The sequence below is a fragment of the Embiotoca jacksoni genome, unplaced genomic scaffold (assembly GCF_022577435.1).
Source record: "Embiotoca jacksoni isolate LCO1_2020_lvr unplaced genomic scaffold, fEmbJac1.0.p SCAF_41, whole genome shotgun sequence".
In the NCBI taxonomy this organism is placed as follows: domain Eukaryota; kingdom Metazoa; phylum Chordata; class Actinopteri; family Embiotocidae; genus Embiotoca; species Embiotoca jacksoni.
The window spans coordinates 3,069,778-3,089,625 of NW_027185394.1; the positions used below are offsets into that span (position 1 = coordinate 3,069,778).

The window sequence follows — 19,848 nt, forward strand, 5'->3', positions numbered from 1 at the left end:
TTTAAAGTTGATAACTACACTTCTGTATTATGTATTAATGTAGTTTACGGTCAATCTACAAGGTTTATTACATTTTTGACAATAGGTTGTTGAAGCATGGGTGAGTTGTGACAAGTGATGGCATGTTCCTTCCTGGGAACGACCTGCTACAACGTGGGACCTGAACAGGTTATAAAGCAGTACTGGACAGCTGGACAAAAGACAAACTAAAAATATCACCTCAACCTCAAAGGATTGGATTAGTAAAGTGTTCATTTTAATTCATTTTTGTAAACGGGGGATGCCCCTCTTTTCAAGCAGTGCTCATGTAAATCATGTTGTACGAGTATTTTCCTGAAATTACATAATCTGACAATAAAACGTCCCCACAGTCGGCGTAAAGGTGAACATGTCTCGGTTTATTTATGTACAGATGTTCAGATGAAATGGAGTCGAGTACAGAGGCATTTAGATTTCCGACACACTTCAGAAGAGTAAGACTGACAACTGGACTATTTCATCCTAAAATAGGAGCCGAAAAAAAGTTTAAAAAAATGAAAAGAAAAACCTTTGCAGGACAAATAAATCAAAATCTGAAGGAAAACCAAAAACATGCTGAAAGATTGAGCTTGTAAAATATGTACACTTCTACAATCCTCACAGTTCGTCTGTGCACATCAACTTCTTTAAAACCTTTTGCTTTCCGTATTATGAGAAGCGCTTCCTTTCAAATTCCTCCTCAATAAATTATTTTACTCCAACCTTAAGTCACACCGGCTTTTAAAAACAAGAAAAACACCTTACCTAAAAAAAAAAAAAAAGATCACAAGTATTTAGTAGTACCACCAAAAGAAAAAAAAAACAGTGCAGCGTTATTACTCACAACATTAAATGATCTTTTGTCTACTGGATCAAAAATTCAATGAGCCACCTCCACCAACCAAAAAAGACTGTTTACCTGCTAAAGTGGCAAAAATCTCTGGAGAACTTCTCCACCGGGTGTTTCCAACATTTTTAATCACACAAATACGTCGACTTACTCTCAAACAAAATGAATACAGAAGATAAAAGTTTGAGCTGCCGTCGATCTTGAAGGCCAAATTTTGCTTCGTTTTCCAACTTCAATCAAATACTGAACGTAAAAAGATGTTTTTTTTCCTTCTAACTTGTCGCCTGATGTTTTGTGACTGAAAGTCAAACGGACCCGAACACCAAAAAGAAATCAGAAGAACCAAGATGTTATTTGGACACGGGTGAGTGGACAAGACACGTCCTCACAATTTATTGGTCACAAGAAGAAGAAGAAGAAGAAGAAGAGGAGGGGAAAAAAAAAAATGTTTACAGAGAAATGGATGAAAAAGAACAGCCGACACGGGAACAGAAATAGTCACGTAGAAACTATGTCGCACTTCTGTACAGCGGCCGCCCCTCTGGAGCAGCGACACGAGGACGCGGGGACGAAGTCGGACATGTGTTGGTCAGCTCCTCTGTATTGCATGCAGTCTGTTTCCTACTGAACCCAAAAGGTGCTTCTGCGTGCAGACCCATTTTCAACGCCTGCGTCAAAACCATGAGGAACTTTCACGAGGCTGCACAGTGCCGGAAAACACACACACACACACACACACACACACACACACACACACACACACACACACACACACACACACACGTCCCCCCCACCTCCCCGCACTCAAAAAGAAACTAAACAAAAACTTAAACACAACTCTGCCCACGCCAGTTCTTTTGTTCCCACAATGAGGGAATAAATTAGCTCCATAAAATGCTTCTTTATAAAAGAAATATCGTTATTTATAACTGTACACCTGATCTATACAGCATAAAGACGAGCAGCACGGTAAGAAGGGACCGTTATCTCCAGAAATGAGAGCGATTCTGGCACTAGCACCCTTTAATCCCTCCAACCTGCGCGTCCGTCTTGTCCTCGTCTTGCAGGAGATGGAGCGTCCCTCGCTCCACCCAGCGACGCCGGTCCTCCGGAGAACGGCAGGACTTCCTCCATCCTCAAGGCTCCTTCAGTCTCCGGGACGGGATGGATGAGCTGAGTGCAGGGAAAACCCCATCTCTCCCTCCGTCTCTCCCTCCGTCTCTACCTCCGTCTCGTCTCTCCGTCTGTCTCTCCGTCTCGTCGCCGGACCGGTTCCGATCCGTCCTGCGGCGTCCGTCTGCTTCAGTTCAGTCCACTTGCCGGGAAGAGAAACACCCGGGGGTCAAATCACGCGACCCTTTTCATATGGAAACGGTCGGCCTCTCAGCCGGAGTCCGAGTCGCTGGTGTCCGAGGATGAGGATGAAGAGGATGAAGACGAGGAGTCCGATGAGGAGCTGCTGGCGCTGAGTCGTGACGGCTGGGTGTGCGTCTCTGCGGCAGGTTTCTCTGCTGGGGAGAACGAAAACCCAACATCAGGACCTGAAATCTCAACATCTGGACTCGTCTAAACTTTAATATGAAAAGTAGAACTGGGACGTACGTTTGGTCTTCGGAGGTTTCTTCCCGGAGTTCAGCTGCCCGCTGACGTCGATCAGCCGTCTCTCCAGCTCCATCTGCTTCTCCAGAGCGAGTTCCTCCCGAGATTTGCCGGCACTGTTCTTTTTATTTGCTGCTTGCAGACAGGAAACGGCATCAGTGAGACGGCGGTACTTTAACACAGCCGACGGTCCAACACGCGTTTTGAGTACAAGTTGTCGTCTCCACTCACCGTACGGCTTTCGAGGTTTCTTCCTCAGACACGTCATGACGTATCTCTCCAGCTCCCTCAGCGTCGACGGCTTCAGCGTCTCGAAGTCGATCTCGATCTCCTCGGGGTTTGTGTCCCGGAGCGACGGCTCGCGCGACTGGATGATGTAGACGACGCGGCCGAGCTTCTCGCCGGGCAGCTTGTTGATGTCCAGGCTGAGCTGCCGCTTCTCGTCGTACGACATCGGCGACGTCTCTTCCTCCTCGTCCGAGTCGAAGTGACTCACGATGGGTTCGTGGACCGGCGGCGGCACGCTGAACGTCATGGCGGCCTTTTTGGACCTGAGAGGAGACGGAGAGCGTTGAAAGATGATTCTAATCACATTATAACATTATATGACTTCCATGAATAACTGATTTGTATTTTAAACTTCAGCACTATTTCTGTTTTCTTTTTAAACCTGAAGTTGTCTGATTTGATCTCCATTCATACACGTCACTGCACATACTGTCAGTTCCTACTCTGTCCAGCAGGTGTCAGCACTCACTTGCTCTTGTTGTTTTTCTTGCTCGGAGCCTTCTTGATGGGAACCACGGGGCAGCTCACTGCTCGGTTGCTCTTGGGTTTTGGGGTCTTGGTGATTTTGGGGGCTTTGGGCGGCTTGACGGGCGGAGGCTCTTCCTCTATCCTCCGATGCTTCTCCTTCTCGACCTTCTTCTTCTTCTTCTTGTCTTTCTTCTCTTTCTTCTTCTTGGGTTTGACGATGGGGCCCTGGGAGAGCGCGGTGAGCTGCTCGTGTACGGCTTTAAGCTGAACGGGGAGAGAAAAGCAGAAAGCAACATCAGCACTTTTACGTTTGTGCCACAGCATCTTGGTGTGTCTGCACACGGTGGAGAACAAACCTGTTCCTGCAGCTCGGCCAGCCGGTTGGCTCTCTCCTCCTCGGAGTCTGAGCTGGGGCTGCTCTCGCTCTCCTCGCTTTCGCTGCTGAGCTCACTCTCAGACGACGATGACGAGGAGGAGGAAGAAGAGGAGGAGCTGGCCGGCGCCGGAGGCTCGTCTGGCATCTTAGCAAAGCAGAACTCGAACACATCCTGGATGGAGAGAAGAGGATGTGAGTGAAGCAGCAAGCAAAGAGGATGATTTGAGGAAGAGGAGGGCGAGAGGAAGGAGCTGTAGAAATGTACCTGGAGTTTTCTGGCCATGGCCACCACATCATGGTCGGGGGGGTTGTACTTGTAGCAGTTGGAGAACATCAGCCTCACGTCGGCGGAGAACTGCTGGGAGTCGCGGTACTCTCTGCTGTCCATCTTCCGCTGAACAAGAAGAGATTTCAGACAAATAAATTAAACAACTTCTTTTCTTCCTCTGTTGTTAAATTCACATTCAGCTCAGTCTCCATCAAAGAAAATGGATCCAATAAGAAAAGTGCCCCCTTTGGTTTTTAAAACTGCATAGAGACCATATATGAATAAAAATGATATCACAAATAATAAGTCACAGCTTTGGCCTGTTCTCCTTCTTAAGTTCGGTGCAGCTGGACTTGACAACAGATCCCAGCCTGCTCGTCTGATGTGTTGCGTCTCTCAGACTAAGTACCTTGATGGTGCTGAGGTCCATGGGCTGCTTGATGATGTCGTGGTAGTCGTGCAGGCCGAGCGACGTGGCGTCGACGGGCTTGTAGAACGGCCAGGCGTACGCCGCGTGCTTCTTGGACAGCAGCTCCTTCAGGACGCCGCTGCAGTAGCGCAGCTGCGGGCTCAGCTTGCTGCGGCGCACCGGCGGCGGCAGGATGGAGTCCGGCAAGTCCTTCTTCGGAGGTTTGATGGGCCGTCCGCTCACTCCTCTCCGGCTCGCCGCGGCTTTGCTACCCATGATCATTGCTCCGCGGCCCATCCCCATGCTCATCCCCATGCCCATACCCATCCCCATCCCCATCCCTATGCCCATGCCCTGGCCCAGGCCCAGGCCCAGGCCGTGACCGTGGCCATGGCCGTGGCCTTGGGTCATCCCCAGGCTGGAGTTGTGGTCCACCCCCAGAGAGGTGAGGGTGAGCGGGGAGTCATGCCCTCCTCCCAACCCGAGGCTTATCCCACTGACGCCCATGGTGCTCATAATGGGCATGGCCACAGTGGTCGGGGTGGTCGTGTCCGCTTTCCGCTTCACACCTTTTTTCTGTGTTTCAAGAGGAGGGAGAGGGAGGGGGGAGGGGGGGGTGACGGTCAGAGACAGCTGTTTTCTTCTGTCAGTCAAAACTCTTCACCACATAAACACACAACATGTCGAGTGTGAACCGTTACCTTGGCTGTGGGCTGTGTGGGAGGCAGCCCCGTGATGGTGGGGATGCTCTGTTCAGTAGGAAGCATGTGGGTCATGCTCTTGGTCAAAAGTGTCTGTGGGGGGGTGGAGAGGATGGGGTCGGGGGTTTCCGGGGTGGGAGGAGAGTACACCGACTGGGAGACAGCCGGGACTTGATGAGCTGTCGTCACTCCTCCAGAGACTGGGAGAACGGAGGAGAGGAGGCGGAGTCAGAAAAGTCAATAAAATGATTGGCGTGCGTACAAGTGTATGCATCATATGCATGAAGTGTGTGTGTGTGTGTGTGTGTGTGTGTGTGTGTGTGTGTGTGTGTGTGTGTGTGTGTGTGTTTACTCACGTGCATTATTTCGGCCTTTCCTGCCGGGTTTGACTGGTTTGCTCCGCGGAGGAGGAGGAGGCAGCTCCAACTCGTCCTGCGGCATCTGAGCCACCTTCTGCAGGAAGGCCTTCTCCAGAGACTGGGCCATCAGCACGATGTCGTCTGTCGGCTGCGAGGGAGGACGGACGGACAAAATGATTACAACCACACAAAGATCCAGGTACATTTAGATTTTTAGAAGCCTGTTTTGTGAGACGTGATGCTCACCTTGTTATAAATGTAACAATTGGTGAACATGGTGTTGAAGTCCTGCATGCATTCACTGGCACTGCGGTAGTAGTTGTTCTCTAATCTCCTCTTGATACTGCCCATGTCCATGGGAGTTTTAATGATCTTGTGATAGTCCTGGAGAGAGAGAGACACTCTCAGGACAAGAAACAAATGGCCACGACATCCAGAAAAATAGAAATTTCAATCAGCTGTTTTAGTGTCACCCTCTAACCCTGAGCAATGAGACCGTTAAGAAACAGCGCTTCTAGAGAAAAGGACGGTCCTTATTTGTTCTGCAGGTAATTTCCTGACTTTCACACTCACAGGCAGGCTGAGCTTATGAGCATCCACGGGTTCATGGAAGGGCCAGGCGAAGTGGTGCCTCCACAGAGACTTGAGCAGGACTTTCTGTAGGAACTGGAGTTGATTGGTCATCCTCCCCTGCCGGCTGGGGTCTCTCACCAGCGGCTGCGGGGGTCCCGACTGCATCATCTGACTGAGGGGCAGCCCGGGACTCTCGAAGCCCTCGTACAGCAGCGAAGGTTTCCGGATGCGTTTTCCAGCTGAGCCAGAGCCCTGGTCCATCGAGACTCCCAGCATGCCAACCTCAACCCCAACATGGGAGCTGGAGAGAGCACAGTTAAAAAAAAACAAAAAAAACACCATGAGCTATTTTGGCATCGACAGAATGATGCATGGATCAACATTTGGTAACTGTACATAATTACTTGTCTCCCATGCTGGACATGGTTTGCTCTTCACCGCCATAAAAATCATGAATTTGCTGACTTGACATAAACAGCCTAACATTTTTTTGTTATATTAATATAACATCAGCACTAGCAGGAGATAAATACTACATTTTTTAATTATGCATCCAAAAAGCTACAATAAAGACTGTCCATAAAAAAACAGCGTGACACCTTCTCACCTTCCACCAAAGGGAGGCTATCATGGACCGAAACACAATTCTACTTTTTTTGTTTTATGTCGACATGCTCCTTCTGGTTAAATCATTAAAATACAGATAAACTGAAGGTATCCGTCTCCCACTATTCGCAGACAATGAATAAATCCTCGGATTAATATTAAAACCCATCATCTTCTTATGTCATCCGGACATAGCCGTGTTCCCTTGTTGGCACACACTGCACGTTATCCTATCAAACTCAATTAATGCTGCTTACCGTGCTGCACATTCACAGGCATACAGTCTAGAATAAATCCTTCCTAAGACACGCGAGAGTCCGTCACACATTCGGTACGTTACGCAGCGATCACTCATCACGCTGACTTAGAGAATCCTCCCACCAAAGCAGCAGTCAGGGAGAACAGCCACTTCCTCTTTACACCAGCTCACCAATCACACAGACTCAAACTCCCCTCCACACCCCCCAATGTTAAAAAAAAAAGAAAAGAAAAACTCTCCCAAAGGATTGTGGGTGGAGTTTCAACTGCCATGCTCTAGTGACTAGACTCGTCGAGAGGTTTCACAACAACAAATGCCCATAAGATGGATAGAAATTTACAAGATTGTCAGAAACTTATTTACTACGAGTCAATCATTACCTGTGATAATGATTTCAGGGTTTTAAAGGCAACGCCGAGTGTTTACCACGTTGAATAAATTCAGTTGTCACATAATTAGTGACACTGGAGCTTTTCTACAGGCTATGCAAGCAAGAGACTTACTATGCAGGATGAGATAGGCTGATGTTGGTCTGCCCTATAAAAGCAGGAATGTAGCTGCACTGGCTGAAATCGGCAAATACAGTAGGCGTTCCCGACAACCTCTCCATTACGGCAGCCACTGATCAATACCACAGAAAAAATATATATAACCTGTTTGTTTATGAAATGAGTACCAAAGAATATGCAACACCAAGAGTCTTTGTAAAAACCCACTTGTTGACCTGACTTACCAGTGTGCCTCCACATGCATCTTTAATCACATCCACAGGTGCAAACCGCAAAACAATACCCTCACTCCTGTCTTAACACGAGAGCTGCAATCAGCCAAGTGTGACAGCAGCAGGCCATCAAGTAAGTAAAAAGGCCGTCACTGGTTTTACACACATCCTGTGCAATTTACACTTCCTGAGTGCTGCCAGTGAACGATGCTTAAAACTGCAGCGCTGCAGTTTGCATGTCCATTTTAATACCTCACAAGCACTTGATTGAATTGAAACACCCTGCTTGAATGGCCGTTTATTGCTTGAGCTGAATTGCTGCAGTGCCACAAATGCCCTAGTGATGTCTGCACTCTACCCAGCTGCTTACAGCCGGTGGTGGACTGACATCCTCTGTGCTGTATCTGCAATGAAATCAATTGCTTTTAACTGAAAAACTAAAAGGACTGCTGCTTTTGATGTCAGCGAACACGCGTGTCCAACATTAACTCACCATAGACCATCTCCACCAGCTTACTGACATTTTACCTGCAAAACAAAACTTGTTCCAAAAGCAATAGGAGGCATTAAGGTGCTGCATCACAACATACTGTTAAACAGTTGTCTGCTGTCCGTTTGTTGGAAGTTGCTTGTCCTCCGTTAATCTAAAAGGGAAGCACCAAATAGGTTTGTTTTCTTGGGAGTTGCCCTTGAGGTAACTGATGTAAATAGGTGTATAACATGTTGTATTGTGTATTAATTTAACACCTATAACCTGGTGTTGGACCAAACCAATCAAGCATAATTGATAGTTTGAGCAAAATTGAGAATTTAGCTTAATATGCAAAATATTTGGAACCGGGTTCAAAGCTAGAAATGTAATAAATACAAACCGTCTTGAATGATACAACTTCTTGAAACACATTTGATAGTTAGTGTACTTTATTATTAAAAAGAAAAATAATCATGTACATGATATTAACAACACTAAACAAAAAAATGTTTTAAGGTATTAGCTGTAAAATCGGATTAACAGATTGGGAAAATTTTTATTTGTATTCTGTAAAAAGAAACAAAAAAGAAAGCAAGAAACTAAAGTACATTAAAAACCTAAATTAACTCGTGCGACAGTATAAGCTGCTCCCTTGTCTGGGTTGAGCGCCGTAACCAGGCAACCAAACTGAACCGCCCAACACACGTCGATAACCGGACCTTCAACAGGAGCATTTTCACATGGACCACTCAGGTCACGAAATTTAAAATAACCCCCCGACTGTGCCCGGGCTGTCCCATAGATACATCAATTACTGCTGTTGCAAATTGCACGGAAGCTGCGTTAGCCGTTGTGCTACAGCGCTGCTACAAGTCGTTGTACCGGTGATCACAACAACCCCTGACCGTCACATGGCTACAACAACAACAACCGGCGGAACGAGCGGAAACCGCGGTGGTCCTCTGACATGTATTTTAACGCATTTGCAACAACACTAATCTGGAATAAGTAATGTCCACTACGGTCTGTAAGCCCACCAACATCCACGATACGGTATTGCGGTCATTCTGGCATGCCTTAAGCCAGAAAACTAAACTAATACTGCACAAACAAGGCGCACGGCTCTCGGTCAGCTGTTAGACCCGCTATCACGTCTGTGAACCGTGAAGCTAATGCTAGCAGCGCTAACACCAACTGCCAGGCAGCGGGAGAGAGCGGCCAACTGCAGAGGCGCTCCGAAGATGGCGCCGGCGTCGCGCAATCAACAGTCGCAGCTTGTTAGAAGGCACAAAAACATTGTGTTTCCTCTTTATGGAAGTCGCTTCTCGTCTCTACCGACGTGATACGCTTCTTCCTGCGGCAAACTCAGCATCCATCGCCCTCTTCCAACCGTATTACTGTAAGCAGGCGGCCAGTATCGATATTTTTGAAACAAATCGCGAGAATTGTTTTAAAAAAAATAATCCCTTCGATGGAAAGCTGAGAGGCAGTTTTACCGGTAGATACCTGTCAAGGAGCGGGTTAACAGCCATATCCATCAGGATGGATCCGGATTCTGTTTTTAGCTAGGCTCAAACCAGGCTCCGTCTCTGCTCGTCAGTTTTCTCCGCTCCCCTCCACGATGAACTTCCGATAATCTGCTTCGTTGAAATGGCGACTATGCGACTACACCCGGTTTTTTATAGACCGAGCGTTCACCCTATTGGATGGCCCGCCTCACGGCGTCCCCGCCCTTCGAGTTTCTATTCGCTGTTTGGAATGTCCATCAAAGTCACCACACCCCTACACACTGAGACGCTACTGACAATCTTTCGGGATAACCTATTCGCATGTTTCTTCTGTCAATCAATGCACTTGCATAAGACTATAGGTCCACGCTGTTCAGTATTATATATATGCTGCCTGTAACCGGCTCCGCCATATAATCCTCCGCAAAAAAAAATAGGGCAACGAAGCCACCCTGCTCCGTATCATATTACATTACGTCAACATGTGCAAGGCGGCGACGGGGATTGGTTAAAAAGGCGGTAACGCGGGCTTCCAGGGTGAATACTAAGACGCCTATTGGTTCTTCCATTCGGTCACGCGCACCCCCGAAGAGCCAAGAGCCTCTCCCCACGCGCTCTCTACTTACCAGAATATCCGCATTTCTGTCTTTCGGAAGAGGCGCACAGCCGCCATCTTTAAGCACGGTGACACTCAGGATTATAACCAAATTATTCACCAGAAATAAGACAAAACCTCAAGCAAAGCATGCGAAACGCTTAATATTTCGATGACAAAACACAAGTGAAACGAGCAGCCATCATTTACTGCAGACAAAAGGCCACCATGTGAGAACAAAGCCAGTCAAACGAGGCCTCCGCGGCCCTCACGTACAACAGATCAAGGCAAAAAAAAAAGAGTAAAATATATATATATCGCTGAAACTGTAGACTCTATTCACTTGAACGAACAATAACAGCAACGAAAAATAATAACCACAAGTAGCAAGGTCACAGGAGCAGCCGACGACCCTCTGAATGACGCGGCAGTTTTCAGCCTCCATCAGATCAAAGGACCGAGACAACCTGATCATCACTACCAAAAAAAGATAAAGGCGCTTTAAACACAACGTGGGTTTTTACAAGACAAATACCAACCTCACCCTGCAAAAGACAAAACTCCCAAATTATAATAACACACTTGCAGAATTACCAATTCTGTAAACGTGCATCTTAATCTCCAAAAGAAAAAACGCCCGAAACTCGACAAAACAACCAAACAAAATGGATCCCAACCAGCAGCGCCCATCCCCCACACCAAGGTTACACATTCCCCACAATGTCACTCAAATAAACGATTGAAAGTCAAACTAAACCGATATAATATTGAATATTACTTAAGTTTTTATAACCTGGCACAGAAAAAAAAAAAAAACACACACACAAAAAAACAAATTAACACTTTACGATTCAAAAAGTTAAATTCTCCAAAACAAAAATAAATATTTTCAAAGTACAACATCAAAGTCTGGATTTTAAAGCAAATACAAATGGCGACTGGTAAATCCCAAAATAACGCGAAACCTTTCTTCAAATAATCTTCTTGTCTTCCAGCTCGATACTTTTTAACCAACACATTTCCCTCAAACATGTCCGCCTCCCCCCCCTCCCCCTTCTTCCCTGAGCAGGGTGGGGGAGGGGAGTCATGTGACGAGATAAACCTGAGCGCATTGCTCATCAAACTTGAACACGTGGCATTTCGCATTAAAAAAAAAAAAAAAAAAGACGCAATAAAACGGATCCACGGCGCGTCCCTTCCCACCGAAACACTTCCTCCACTTCCATATTGTGATATGTGTAAAGTATTAGGCTCAGATTTGGGGATAAAATTGGCCAAATATCCAAACAAAGGACAGACTTTCCGTTAGATTTGGCTCGCTCCGATTGGTCAGCATTGATCACGTGACAACAAACAAAAAAAGATTTACTCGTTTTTGAATGTGCTCTTTCCCAAACTTTCTCACTTGTAATCCGTTCGTGATCGCAATAATCCTTCACAGCTCGCGTGTCTCTGTTTGTCTCAAAGGGGACAAAAACGTCTGTTTTCTCTAGATGACGTCTGCTGTCGATCTGGGGTCTGTCTGTGGCAACGTAAAGCATTGCGCATGCGTTCATGCCATGAAGACGCATGGCCAACAATGCACTGGGAGGTAAAGAGGCTGATCCGGGAGCAGTTTTTCCATATGATAAATGCTGAATATTTGAGTGTTCGCTGGAAAGGAGGAGGGATTCGGCTGCAGGAGAACTGACGAGTGTTAGCTTCCAGATTAAAACAGGAAGAGGGGATATCCACAGGCCTCAGGTTTTCTGCACCATGCTTTTAAATTAAATGGGCGTTTCAGAATAAAATAATTGTATTTGTTGGGATCCTTGTATTACCACTGATCTGTCTATCAGATTAATCACGAACCATCTTTCTCTCCTATAATAAATTCATTTATGCTTCTTAATTTTGTCTCTGTCCCTTTTTAAGTTCCTTTAAATTCATTGAATCTCTTTACAATAGGCTACTGTTTGTTTTAAGGCATTAAATAAACTGAGTTGCCTTTGTGTTTGTGAAAACCTACAACCTGTGAGTTGTCCATAAGTAATTAACAATCAAAGATTAATTCAAACACACAAACAGAGGGACATTGTGGCATGACCGTCCTTCAGTCATGAGGAGGAAATAAATCAGCTGTTAAAAGACAGGTTTATACATATGATAATGTAATATCACAGCATACGTTAATTAATTTGAGGATATCTGCAATTGCATGGTTAATAGTCATATTTCTAATTGTAGATATCCAAAATTGCATTTTTAAAAGTCATAATATATTTTGGATATTAAAAATTACATTACAGCTATCTGAAATCTGACTATGACTGATGATTAATTTGTAGGTATCTGAAATTGAAGTTATTCCTGGCAAGATATCCAGAATGTTCTTTCCTGGGAACCATAAATGAAACTGGATATCTGAAAGTTAAATCGCAATTCTTGTGAATGGCAAAAGATAAATCATTTATCCAAGGAAGAATGATGTGACATGACAGTTGGTTTGGATATCTTCAATGTCTTGAAATATTTATTTTGACTTGGAAGAACTGAATCTGTGCGAGGTTATATATTTACTCCAGCTATTAAATGTCAAAACAGCCCCTTACACATTTAAAGGACTTTTAGATATCTTAAATTAAATTGTATATACACAATCAAAATTGTAGAAATACAGTTTCGTCCAGTTTCGTGCTATTGTATGTATCTTTAATTACCACTATGACAAATAAGAATATATTTTTGCCCTGGAGAAATGCTGTTATTGTCCTAATATAATTTAAAGTGTATGACAGACAGAAATAGGATTCTGTAGTGATTTTTTTTCCTCTTGGTTTTGCATTTTAAATGTCACTTAGGTTGTCAGGCTCATGTCTTAATCCACAGCCACAAACTCAGAAGATCTTGGATTCTGTTGTATTTATTAAAAGACGGTGTTACAGATTCCCTGTGATGATCCAAAATTTACAAAACTATGATACGGTCAACAACTGTCCATAATGACAAATTAAAACAAACAATGGCAAAAAAACATGAATATAATTCATTCAGTAACATATAATTATCAATATCTTATTCAAACACATTTGATTTATCCTTTTTAAACCAAACAACAAATTGTTATTGCAAACACTGATTATTGGGAGTCACAGTCATCACCATGGAGGCCATGATTAAAGGGGCTTCTCCAGGTTCAGTTAAATTGAACAGTTTGCTGTAATGTTACTGCATTTTGTGGGGAAACAGACTCAGAGTTGAAAATCCAGAAGCAGCCATGTAGGCAGGGGAGCTGGAGGGAGGGAGGGGTTGGAGGATTACATCAGAATCAGCCTCCTCTGACTCATCAGCCCTGCTTTCTCTCTCTCTCTCTCTCTCTCTCTCTCTCTCTCTCTCACACACACACACACACACACACACACACACACACACACACACACACACACACACACACACACACACACACACACACACACTCCCTCTGTATTCCCCCTTCTCTTCCCAGCGTTCGGCTGCATCATCTCGTCACATGATGACAATCAGTCCAGAAAGGGTTGCCAAGGAAGCCCTCTCCTTCACAACGCCTGGATCCTGAGTCAACCAGTAAACTGGTTAAATGTTGACAGTCAAACTGCAGGCTCACACATCAGATGGGTTTAATGCTGTTTGCATAACCCTGTTGTAAACAGACTGCAGCCAAATAAATGTTGTCTGAGCGGCGCGTATTTATATTTTGTGTGGTTGCTGTGACTCTGCTTCATTCCATTCACTCGTTTTGGCTGACAAGCCTTCCTTAGCAACCACGGTTCCTTTGACGGCTGATTGAAGCAGCAGTGTTTGGATACAGAAGGACGCTGTGAGTTTAACGTTCCTGTTGACTAGTGTTGTTGTGTTGTCTTGAACATCACCTTCTTCTGAAAAGTCGTCCGTTGTAAACAGACTTTCGTGTCAGCCACGCACTTTCTCCCATGATCTGTTTTCATAAAATTGTTTTGTACGTGGAATCACAGTATTTGGCACTCGCCTGCCGATCTTTCCATTCCCAGCTATTTTCATCTGCATCCTACTGAGTTATTGTTTTCTCCACAAAGCCTGTGCTTTCCATTGTACTGTGTCAATACTGCACATGCCACACATTTGGTCTTTTTCCACTTTCCCAACATAACAATATCAAATCTTTCCTCAGAGTAAAATCACATTTTGACCCTTGTCCAACAAGCACTGCAGCAGTATGACTGAATTTGTAGCATAAGCAGCTCTACTTGGTGCCAAGCTTGTAGCAGTCCTTGACACCCGGTTACACTTAAATTAAACTTGTTCCCATTTGCAGAACAGTTTCCAGTGCTGCGTTACAAATCATCCAGAAAAAGGCTTTTTTAAGATCAGTGCATTCCTTTTTACTGCTCGTACGCCATCACATTTCTATTGTCATTATAAACATGATGGTTTTCTGTCTGCACGTTATAAGTGACGACCTGAAACCCATAACAACAGCTGCGTTATCATGCAGTCTTCATGCAAAAGGAGTTGTAAATGTGTGAACCGGAGCAGGGACACTTCATTATACTCTCAAAGAGGGGAGCAGGGAGGTGAGTGATTTCCATCTGAAAGGACCTTGAGTTTCTCTTCCAGAAGGTCACCTGGGTGGAGACAAAGGAGAGCAAATGTTACCGACACTGGGACCAACGTGTTGTATCTGTAAAATTAACTTTTCTAAGTATGTGATTCACATTTAGTGTAAACAGCAAGGTGCACCTCACAAACCAGCCACAGGACGGGAAAAGCCGAATGCAGGCACAGATAAAATCAACAAAGATGATCACCAACAAGAAATGAGATTAAGATTACCATGCTCCCTAATCCCACTGTAATCTCTTCTGAGCATATGTCTCTGAGCTTTTGTAGTTTTGTTAGCCGGGTGTAGCCGTGATGTTGCAGTTTTTACTATTTAAGGTCAAAAGAGAAAGAATGAAAAAAGGACAGAGACACAAGGAAGCCCAAGACAGCGAGGATAAAGAAGGAGAGGACTGTGCTTGTGAGTCAGTCAGAACTAACAGCCGGGCTCAGGTGTGAAACTCTGGTTGTCGTCCCATTGTGCCTCTTCTCACCCGCCCGGTTCACTCCCTCAGGACGATGTGCAAAACAATGTAGTGGAGAATCTTTGAAAGTCTCCAATGACTGTTTCTGGTGGAAAGTTTCTTTCACCTTGACTGGTTTACTTCTGCAGCGAATGTAAGATGATGCTGGAGAGGAGCGACTGATCTCTGCACATATTTGGATTTTATTTTCCAAACATTGTGGACAAATTGTTTAGTGCCTTCCTTCATGCTCAACTAATTCGATGCTAGTTTATGACTTTAAGTCTGAGGAAACTTTCAAACGCTTGCATTTGCTGCACATGACTCCTTCCATCACTTGTTGTGTTATTTAGGGTTTGACAAGCCACAAAACATTTAATCACTAAAAGTGAAAAGGTATTAAACCAGATTTTGTTACATATAAAACATTACAATGAAGTTTGAATCTCTAATTAAACAAAATTAACGACAACTACAACTATCTTTTAGGAGTGAGACATTAATGTTCCAATTTGATTTGATTTTTTATCTTTTTCTCAGACTCTAAATCAGGTTACATATTGCTCTCAATGTACATGCACAGAAACAAATATAAATAGACATATATACATCTAAATAAAACCATTAATAAAATGGAGGAGAATAGAGAATAAATAATATAATATAGAAGAAGAGAATCATTGAATATGAAGCAACTCTTCGTAGGATGAGTGTCTTTAAGCCAAAATATGAACCAGGTGCACCAACCCTGCTATTGATTGGATCAGGACTTAACAGACAGTGTCGTATCCTGCTTCCCAGAACAAAAGATTATCTGAAACCTTGTCCTGGAAATAAGATTGCTTTTAATTATGGATGATCTTGTGATTGGGAGTTAACTGCCCAGGAGGGATACAGTATGGGGTTACATTACAGTGATCATCTAATATGGTACTATGAGAAAAAAAAATAATAATAATTTTCTGTGTAACATCCTAAAGTCAGTGGTAAAATACCAGGCTCGAAGCTCCATTAGTTTAAACTCCATCACTGTTTCAAAGTGCCATCTGTTGACCACTCCGGGTTGCTACATGTCATGGTATTAACATGTGTTGTGTTTAGTCGCCATCTGGTGGTCACAAAGTGGAATTTCCCAATAAACTAAGAGGAAATTGGGGTTTTACAGCACATTACGTGTAATTTGTTTGTTCCGTGCAGTTTTTCCAAATTATGTAACAGTTGATTTAGTTATTGGTGAACTGTTATGTAGCCACTGTGTTCTGTGTGGTATAATACGATTGTACTCCAAGGCAGGGGAATGAGTGGTAGATTATAGTACGATCAATCAATTAATCAAACAATTTATTTTCTATATAGCCCCTTTAAACAAATCAAATATAAGTGAGAAAAATGGATCAGAGACTAATGTATGCCAAAACAACCACACAAAAAGTATATTAAATAAGACAAAAATTACATGATTTTAAAAAAAAATTTAAATAATAGCACACCAAAAAGTAAGTAAAATGTTTATAAAATAAAATTGACTATGATGTGAGCATATCTTAGTGTAGGGTGACCAGCCAACAATATGTTTGTGTGGGATGTGGGACAATGTGGGACTGGTTAGAGGTATAGTCCACAATTTTGATATGTCAATCCAATTTAGAAAATGAACACACACAATATGCTATATGCAGGTCACAGGTGAGGGAATAACAAATATATATAACTGAAATCCCACACTTAATGAATACAGTATAATAAGTTAAAGTTTTACAGGAAATTGTTTTACAAAAGCCATATTTCAGAAAGGTGCCTGCAGCGTTAAAAACTAGAGCCATTCAAAATATGTCTAGATGTCTCAATATGTGGGCCAAAGGAAAGGAGAGAAAAATGCTGTGCGGTCCCACATAAAGTTAGACACCTGCTCACCCTTTCTTAGTTTGTGATGCATAATTTGTATAATGCATAATATTGACAACCTGTACCTGTTCACAAGGCAACAAAATGCTCCTGATTTGCTAGATAACACACACAAACAACAGTGTCGTCACATGAAAACAAGGCAGGCAAACCGTAGCTGCTCCATTATATTTTCATTTTGGGTCTTTGGGAACAACAATTAATGTGTTTGAACTAAACGTACCCTCAAATCAGTTACGTTACGTTACGTTATGTTTTGTTATTTTACGTTATGTTACGTATTTTTGATCAATACAGTACATTCAGTGCTTTTGATTAATTTCTTTTTTATACCACTCGAGGGCACTGCAGGTCTATCATTCATAACTTTTGCCAGGACTTACTTGGCAGCCAGTTGCCAGTTGCTCGTTCACCAGATCGAGGAGTTCCGGGAAATCACATGGTGGCCTGGCTTCATGATTTAAAAAAAAAAAAGAAAAGAAAAAGAAATGCCTGAGATAAGCACTTGGGGTGCGGCTGGTCTTTTAATGATCTTTATCACAACTCTGTCGTCGTAAATGACGTCACTCTTCCCGTTGTCCTGGTGTGACCTTGAACTCTGAATCCTCGTCTGTTTATTAGACAGTGTGGCGGTGACTGACCGCCCTGTATCTCAAACTCAACTGTGTGTATTTCCTCTTGGACAGACAACATAATGAAATGTCACCATTTAAAATAAACAGATCTTGTGCAGTATGTTTATGACAATACTGTTTCAGTAATCAGTGGAGATTACAGCTGTCAATGCGCCCATTCCTGCCTCAGCTGGTTTTGGTGTACCTCCATGTGGCTCTGTGGTATCACCAATAACTCACTTCTTTGAACTTACATGATTGTGGTTACGTCGGCCCTGATCTGCACAAACCAGATCACAAAACCTGTCATGCTGCTCGAAGGCCTGAAAACACGATCACATCATTTCTGTTTCGTTGCGCTCACTAGATGTCAGTCAAGACCAGTGACTCCAGGCGGTGCTGCTGAGTCCTTTCTGAGAATTCCCCACTTTTCTCTTACCGAACCGAACCGCTGACAGCTTCCCAGAAATCACGTGGTTTTTGATAAGAGTGCCCAAACACAACCAACTGCGGCGCTGTTACTCTGCCTGAAGGTTTTTATATCAACTGCGAACTCACAAAACTGAAGCGGTTGCAATTGTCATTGCTCTTTCCCCAGGGGAAGTTAGGGGATTTACGCAGAGAAGAAGGGAGTTTACCTGCCAATAAAACAATACAAATGACTGCACAGTGGAGGTATGCAGTGACTATTCACCCTCACAAAACAATACGTCCAAATTATCGGCATGGGACTCACCAGAATTAATGCACATTGTTGTTTCAGACTTTATATTAAAGTGTGTTATTCTATTCTATCTCATGTTTCAAGCCTCTGTTAAACAAAATTAAATGAGGTGTGGAAATGATGCCACACTGATGTCATTTCTGTTGTGTGTCGTGCTGCATTGCTTCTTTCATTACTTTTGATTTAGAGAAGAGAAGAGAAGTGAGCATGAATACAGTGAGATGACTCAGCAGTCTAACAGTCGTGTGTCGATTACTGTAAGAAGCAACTAAAGTGTTTGAGGGCCAGAAAATAAAAGTGTACAGGCTTCAAGTTTTACAAACTCTTCAGAGTCTGTTGCAGACCTGCCCTCATTCAGGGATATATGTTGTAGTTTTTGTTTTGTCTGATGGGTTAAATGTTATGTGTTTGGTATTTATGTGAAACAGTGTGCAGGTCGGGATGCAAGACACATTTCAGAAGAATATTCTGCCAATAAAGAGACATCAGATCAAATTAAAATGAAAATCAATTACAAAATCGGTGTGATTGAAAAGTATAAAAGAGTTGAAGTGGTCACGCCATCAGTCACAAGACGACGGGTGTGTCTGTGGTTTGTCAGCTGCTGCACTCACAACACAGTAAAAGAAAGCGAAAGAGAGCCGAGAGGGGAGTTTCCAGCTTGGCAGCTTGGTGCACCGGTATGGTGCAGAACTGGTTGAACAAAAGCTTCACGGCACACAGGCATGTCCAAAGACACACACACACACACAAACACACACACACAGGATAAACAAAGTGATGTTTCAGATTACACATAACCCTTTTAATATTACATCATAGTGATAGAGGACCAGGGCCATCTTTTATTTGCATTTTCTAGCTTTTGTTGCACGGTGTCGGCCATTTTGTGCTTTGGTATTGAAGGTGTTGGCCTGAAATGGCGGCGGTCTGCCCTCCCACCTTTTGTGACCCGCAGGTGGGACATGAATGCTGATGGGGATGCTGCCAAGTTCAAAGATGAATCACTGTGCCCGATAGGAAAACTTGAATCTCCGAACTGTCAGGTGTGTTTTTAACGCTCAGAAGCAGCTTCACATTTTAGTAGTTTGTCCAGGTAATAAAAAAAGAAAAGAAAAAGGGTTTAATCAGCACTAACAGTCAAACAGAGGACCACAAGTTACTCTCAGAGGAGCATCATCCTTCAGTTACAATATGAAAATAAATTTAAAGTAGGGAGAAAAATATGACAGGAACATGTACAGAACAGGTCATGTAGGTCGAGTACCACATACTGTTGTTTTAGTGTTGTTTCCTGCTGCACAGTTTAAGATATAAGAAAAGAAAACTAGTGTGAACAAAACCCTCTCAGAATTTTAAAATATGGCTATAAGAAACCGGGACAACCTGTCTGCGGCACTTCCGTCGCCATTTTGTGGATGACAACAGAGACAGACAGAAGTCTTGATAAAATGGCGACAAAACTGCTGCCTAAACTG

General features: G+C 43.6%; 1 protein-coding gene across 6 annotated transcripts; it reads right to left on the reverse strand.

Moving 5' to 3' along the window:
- Positions 1 to 377: 377 nt before the first annotated feature.
- brd2a (bromodomain containing 2a) lies at positions 378 to 11,461 on the reverse strand. 6 transcript variants are annotated; one of them, XM_069168765.1, is made up of 12 exons: positions 11,440 to 11,461; positions 5,910 to 6,210; positions 5,583 to 5,720; positions 5,334 to 5,484; positions 4,978 to 5,177; positions 4,277 to 4,852; positions 3,865 to 3,993; positions 3,580 to 3,771; positions 3,225 to 3,487; positions 2,699 to 3,018; positions 2,471 to 2,599; positions 378 to 2,379 (listed from the first exon to the last, which is right to left on the reverse strand). In XM_069168765.1, exons 2-12 carry the CDS (start codon positions 6,183 to 6,185, stop codon positions 2,252 to 2,254), a joined length of 2,502 nt encoding a protein of 833 aa, XP_069024866.1. In that variant the 5' UTR covers positions 6,186 to 6,210; positions 11,440 to 11,461; the 3' UTR covers positions 378 to 2,251. The 6 variants fall into 6 exon arrangements, with proteins under 6 accessions (XP_069024866.1, XP_069024865.1, XP_069024867.1 ...); XM_069168764.1 differs by lacking the exon at positions 11,440 to 11,461 and adding an exon at positions 11,036 to 11,431; XM_069168766.1 differs by lacking the exon at positions 11,440 to 11,461 and adding an exon at positions 9,474 to 11,431 and having other exon boundaries at positions 378 to 2,376.
- Between the last annotated feature and the right edge of the window lie 8,387 nt (positions 11,462 to 19,848).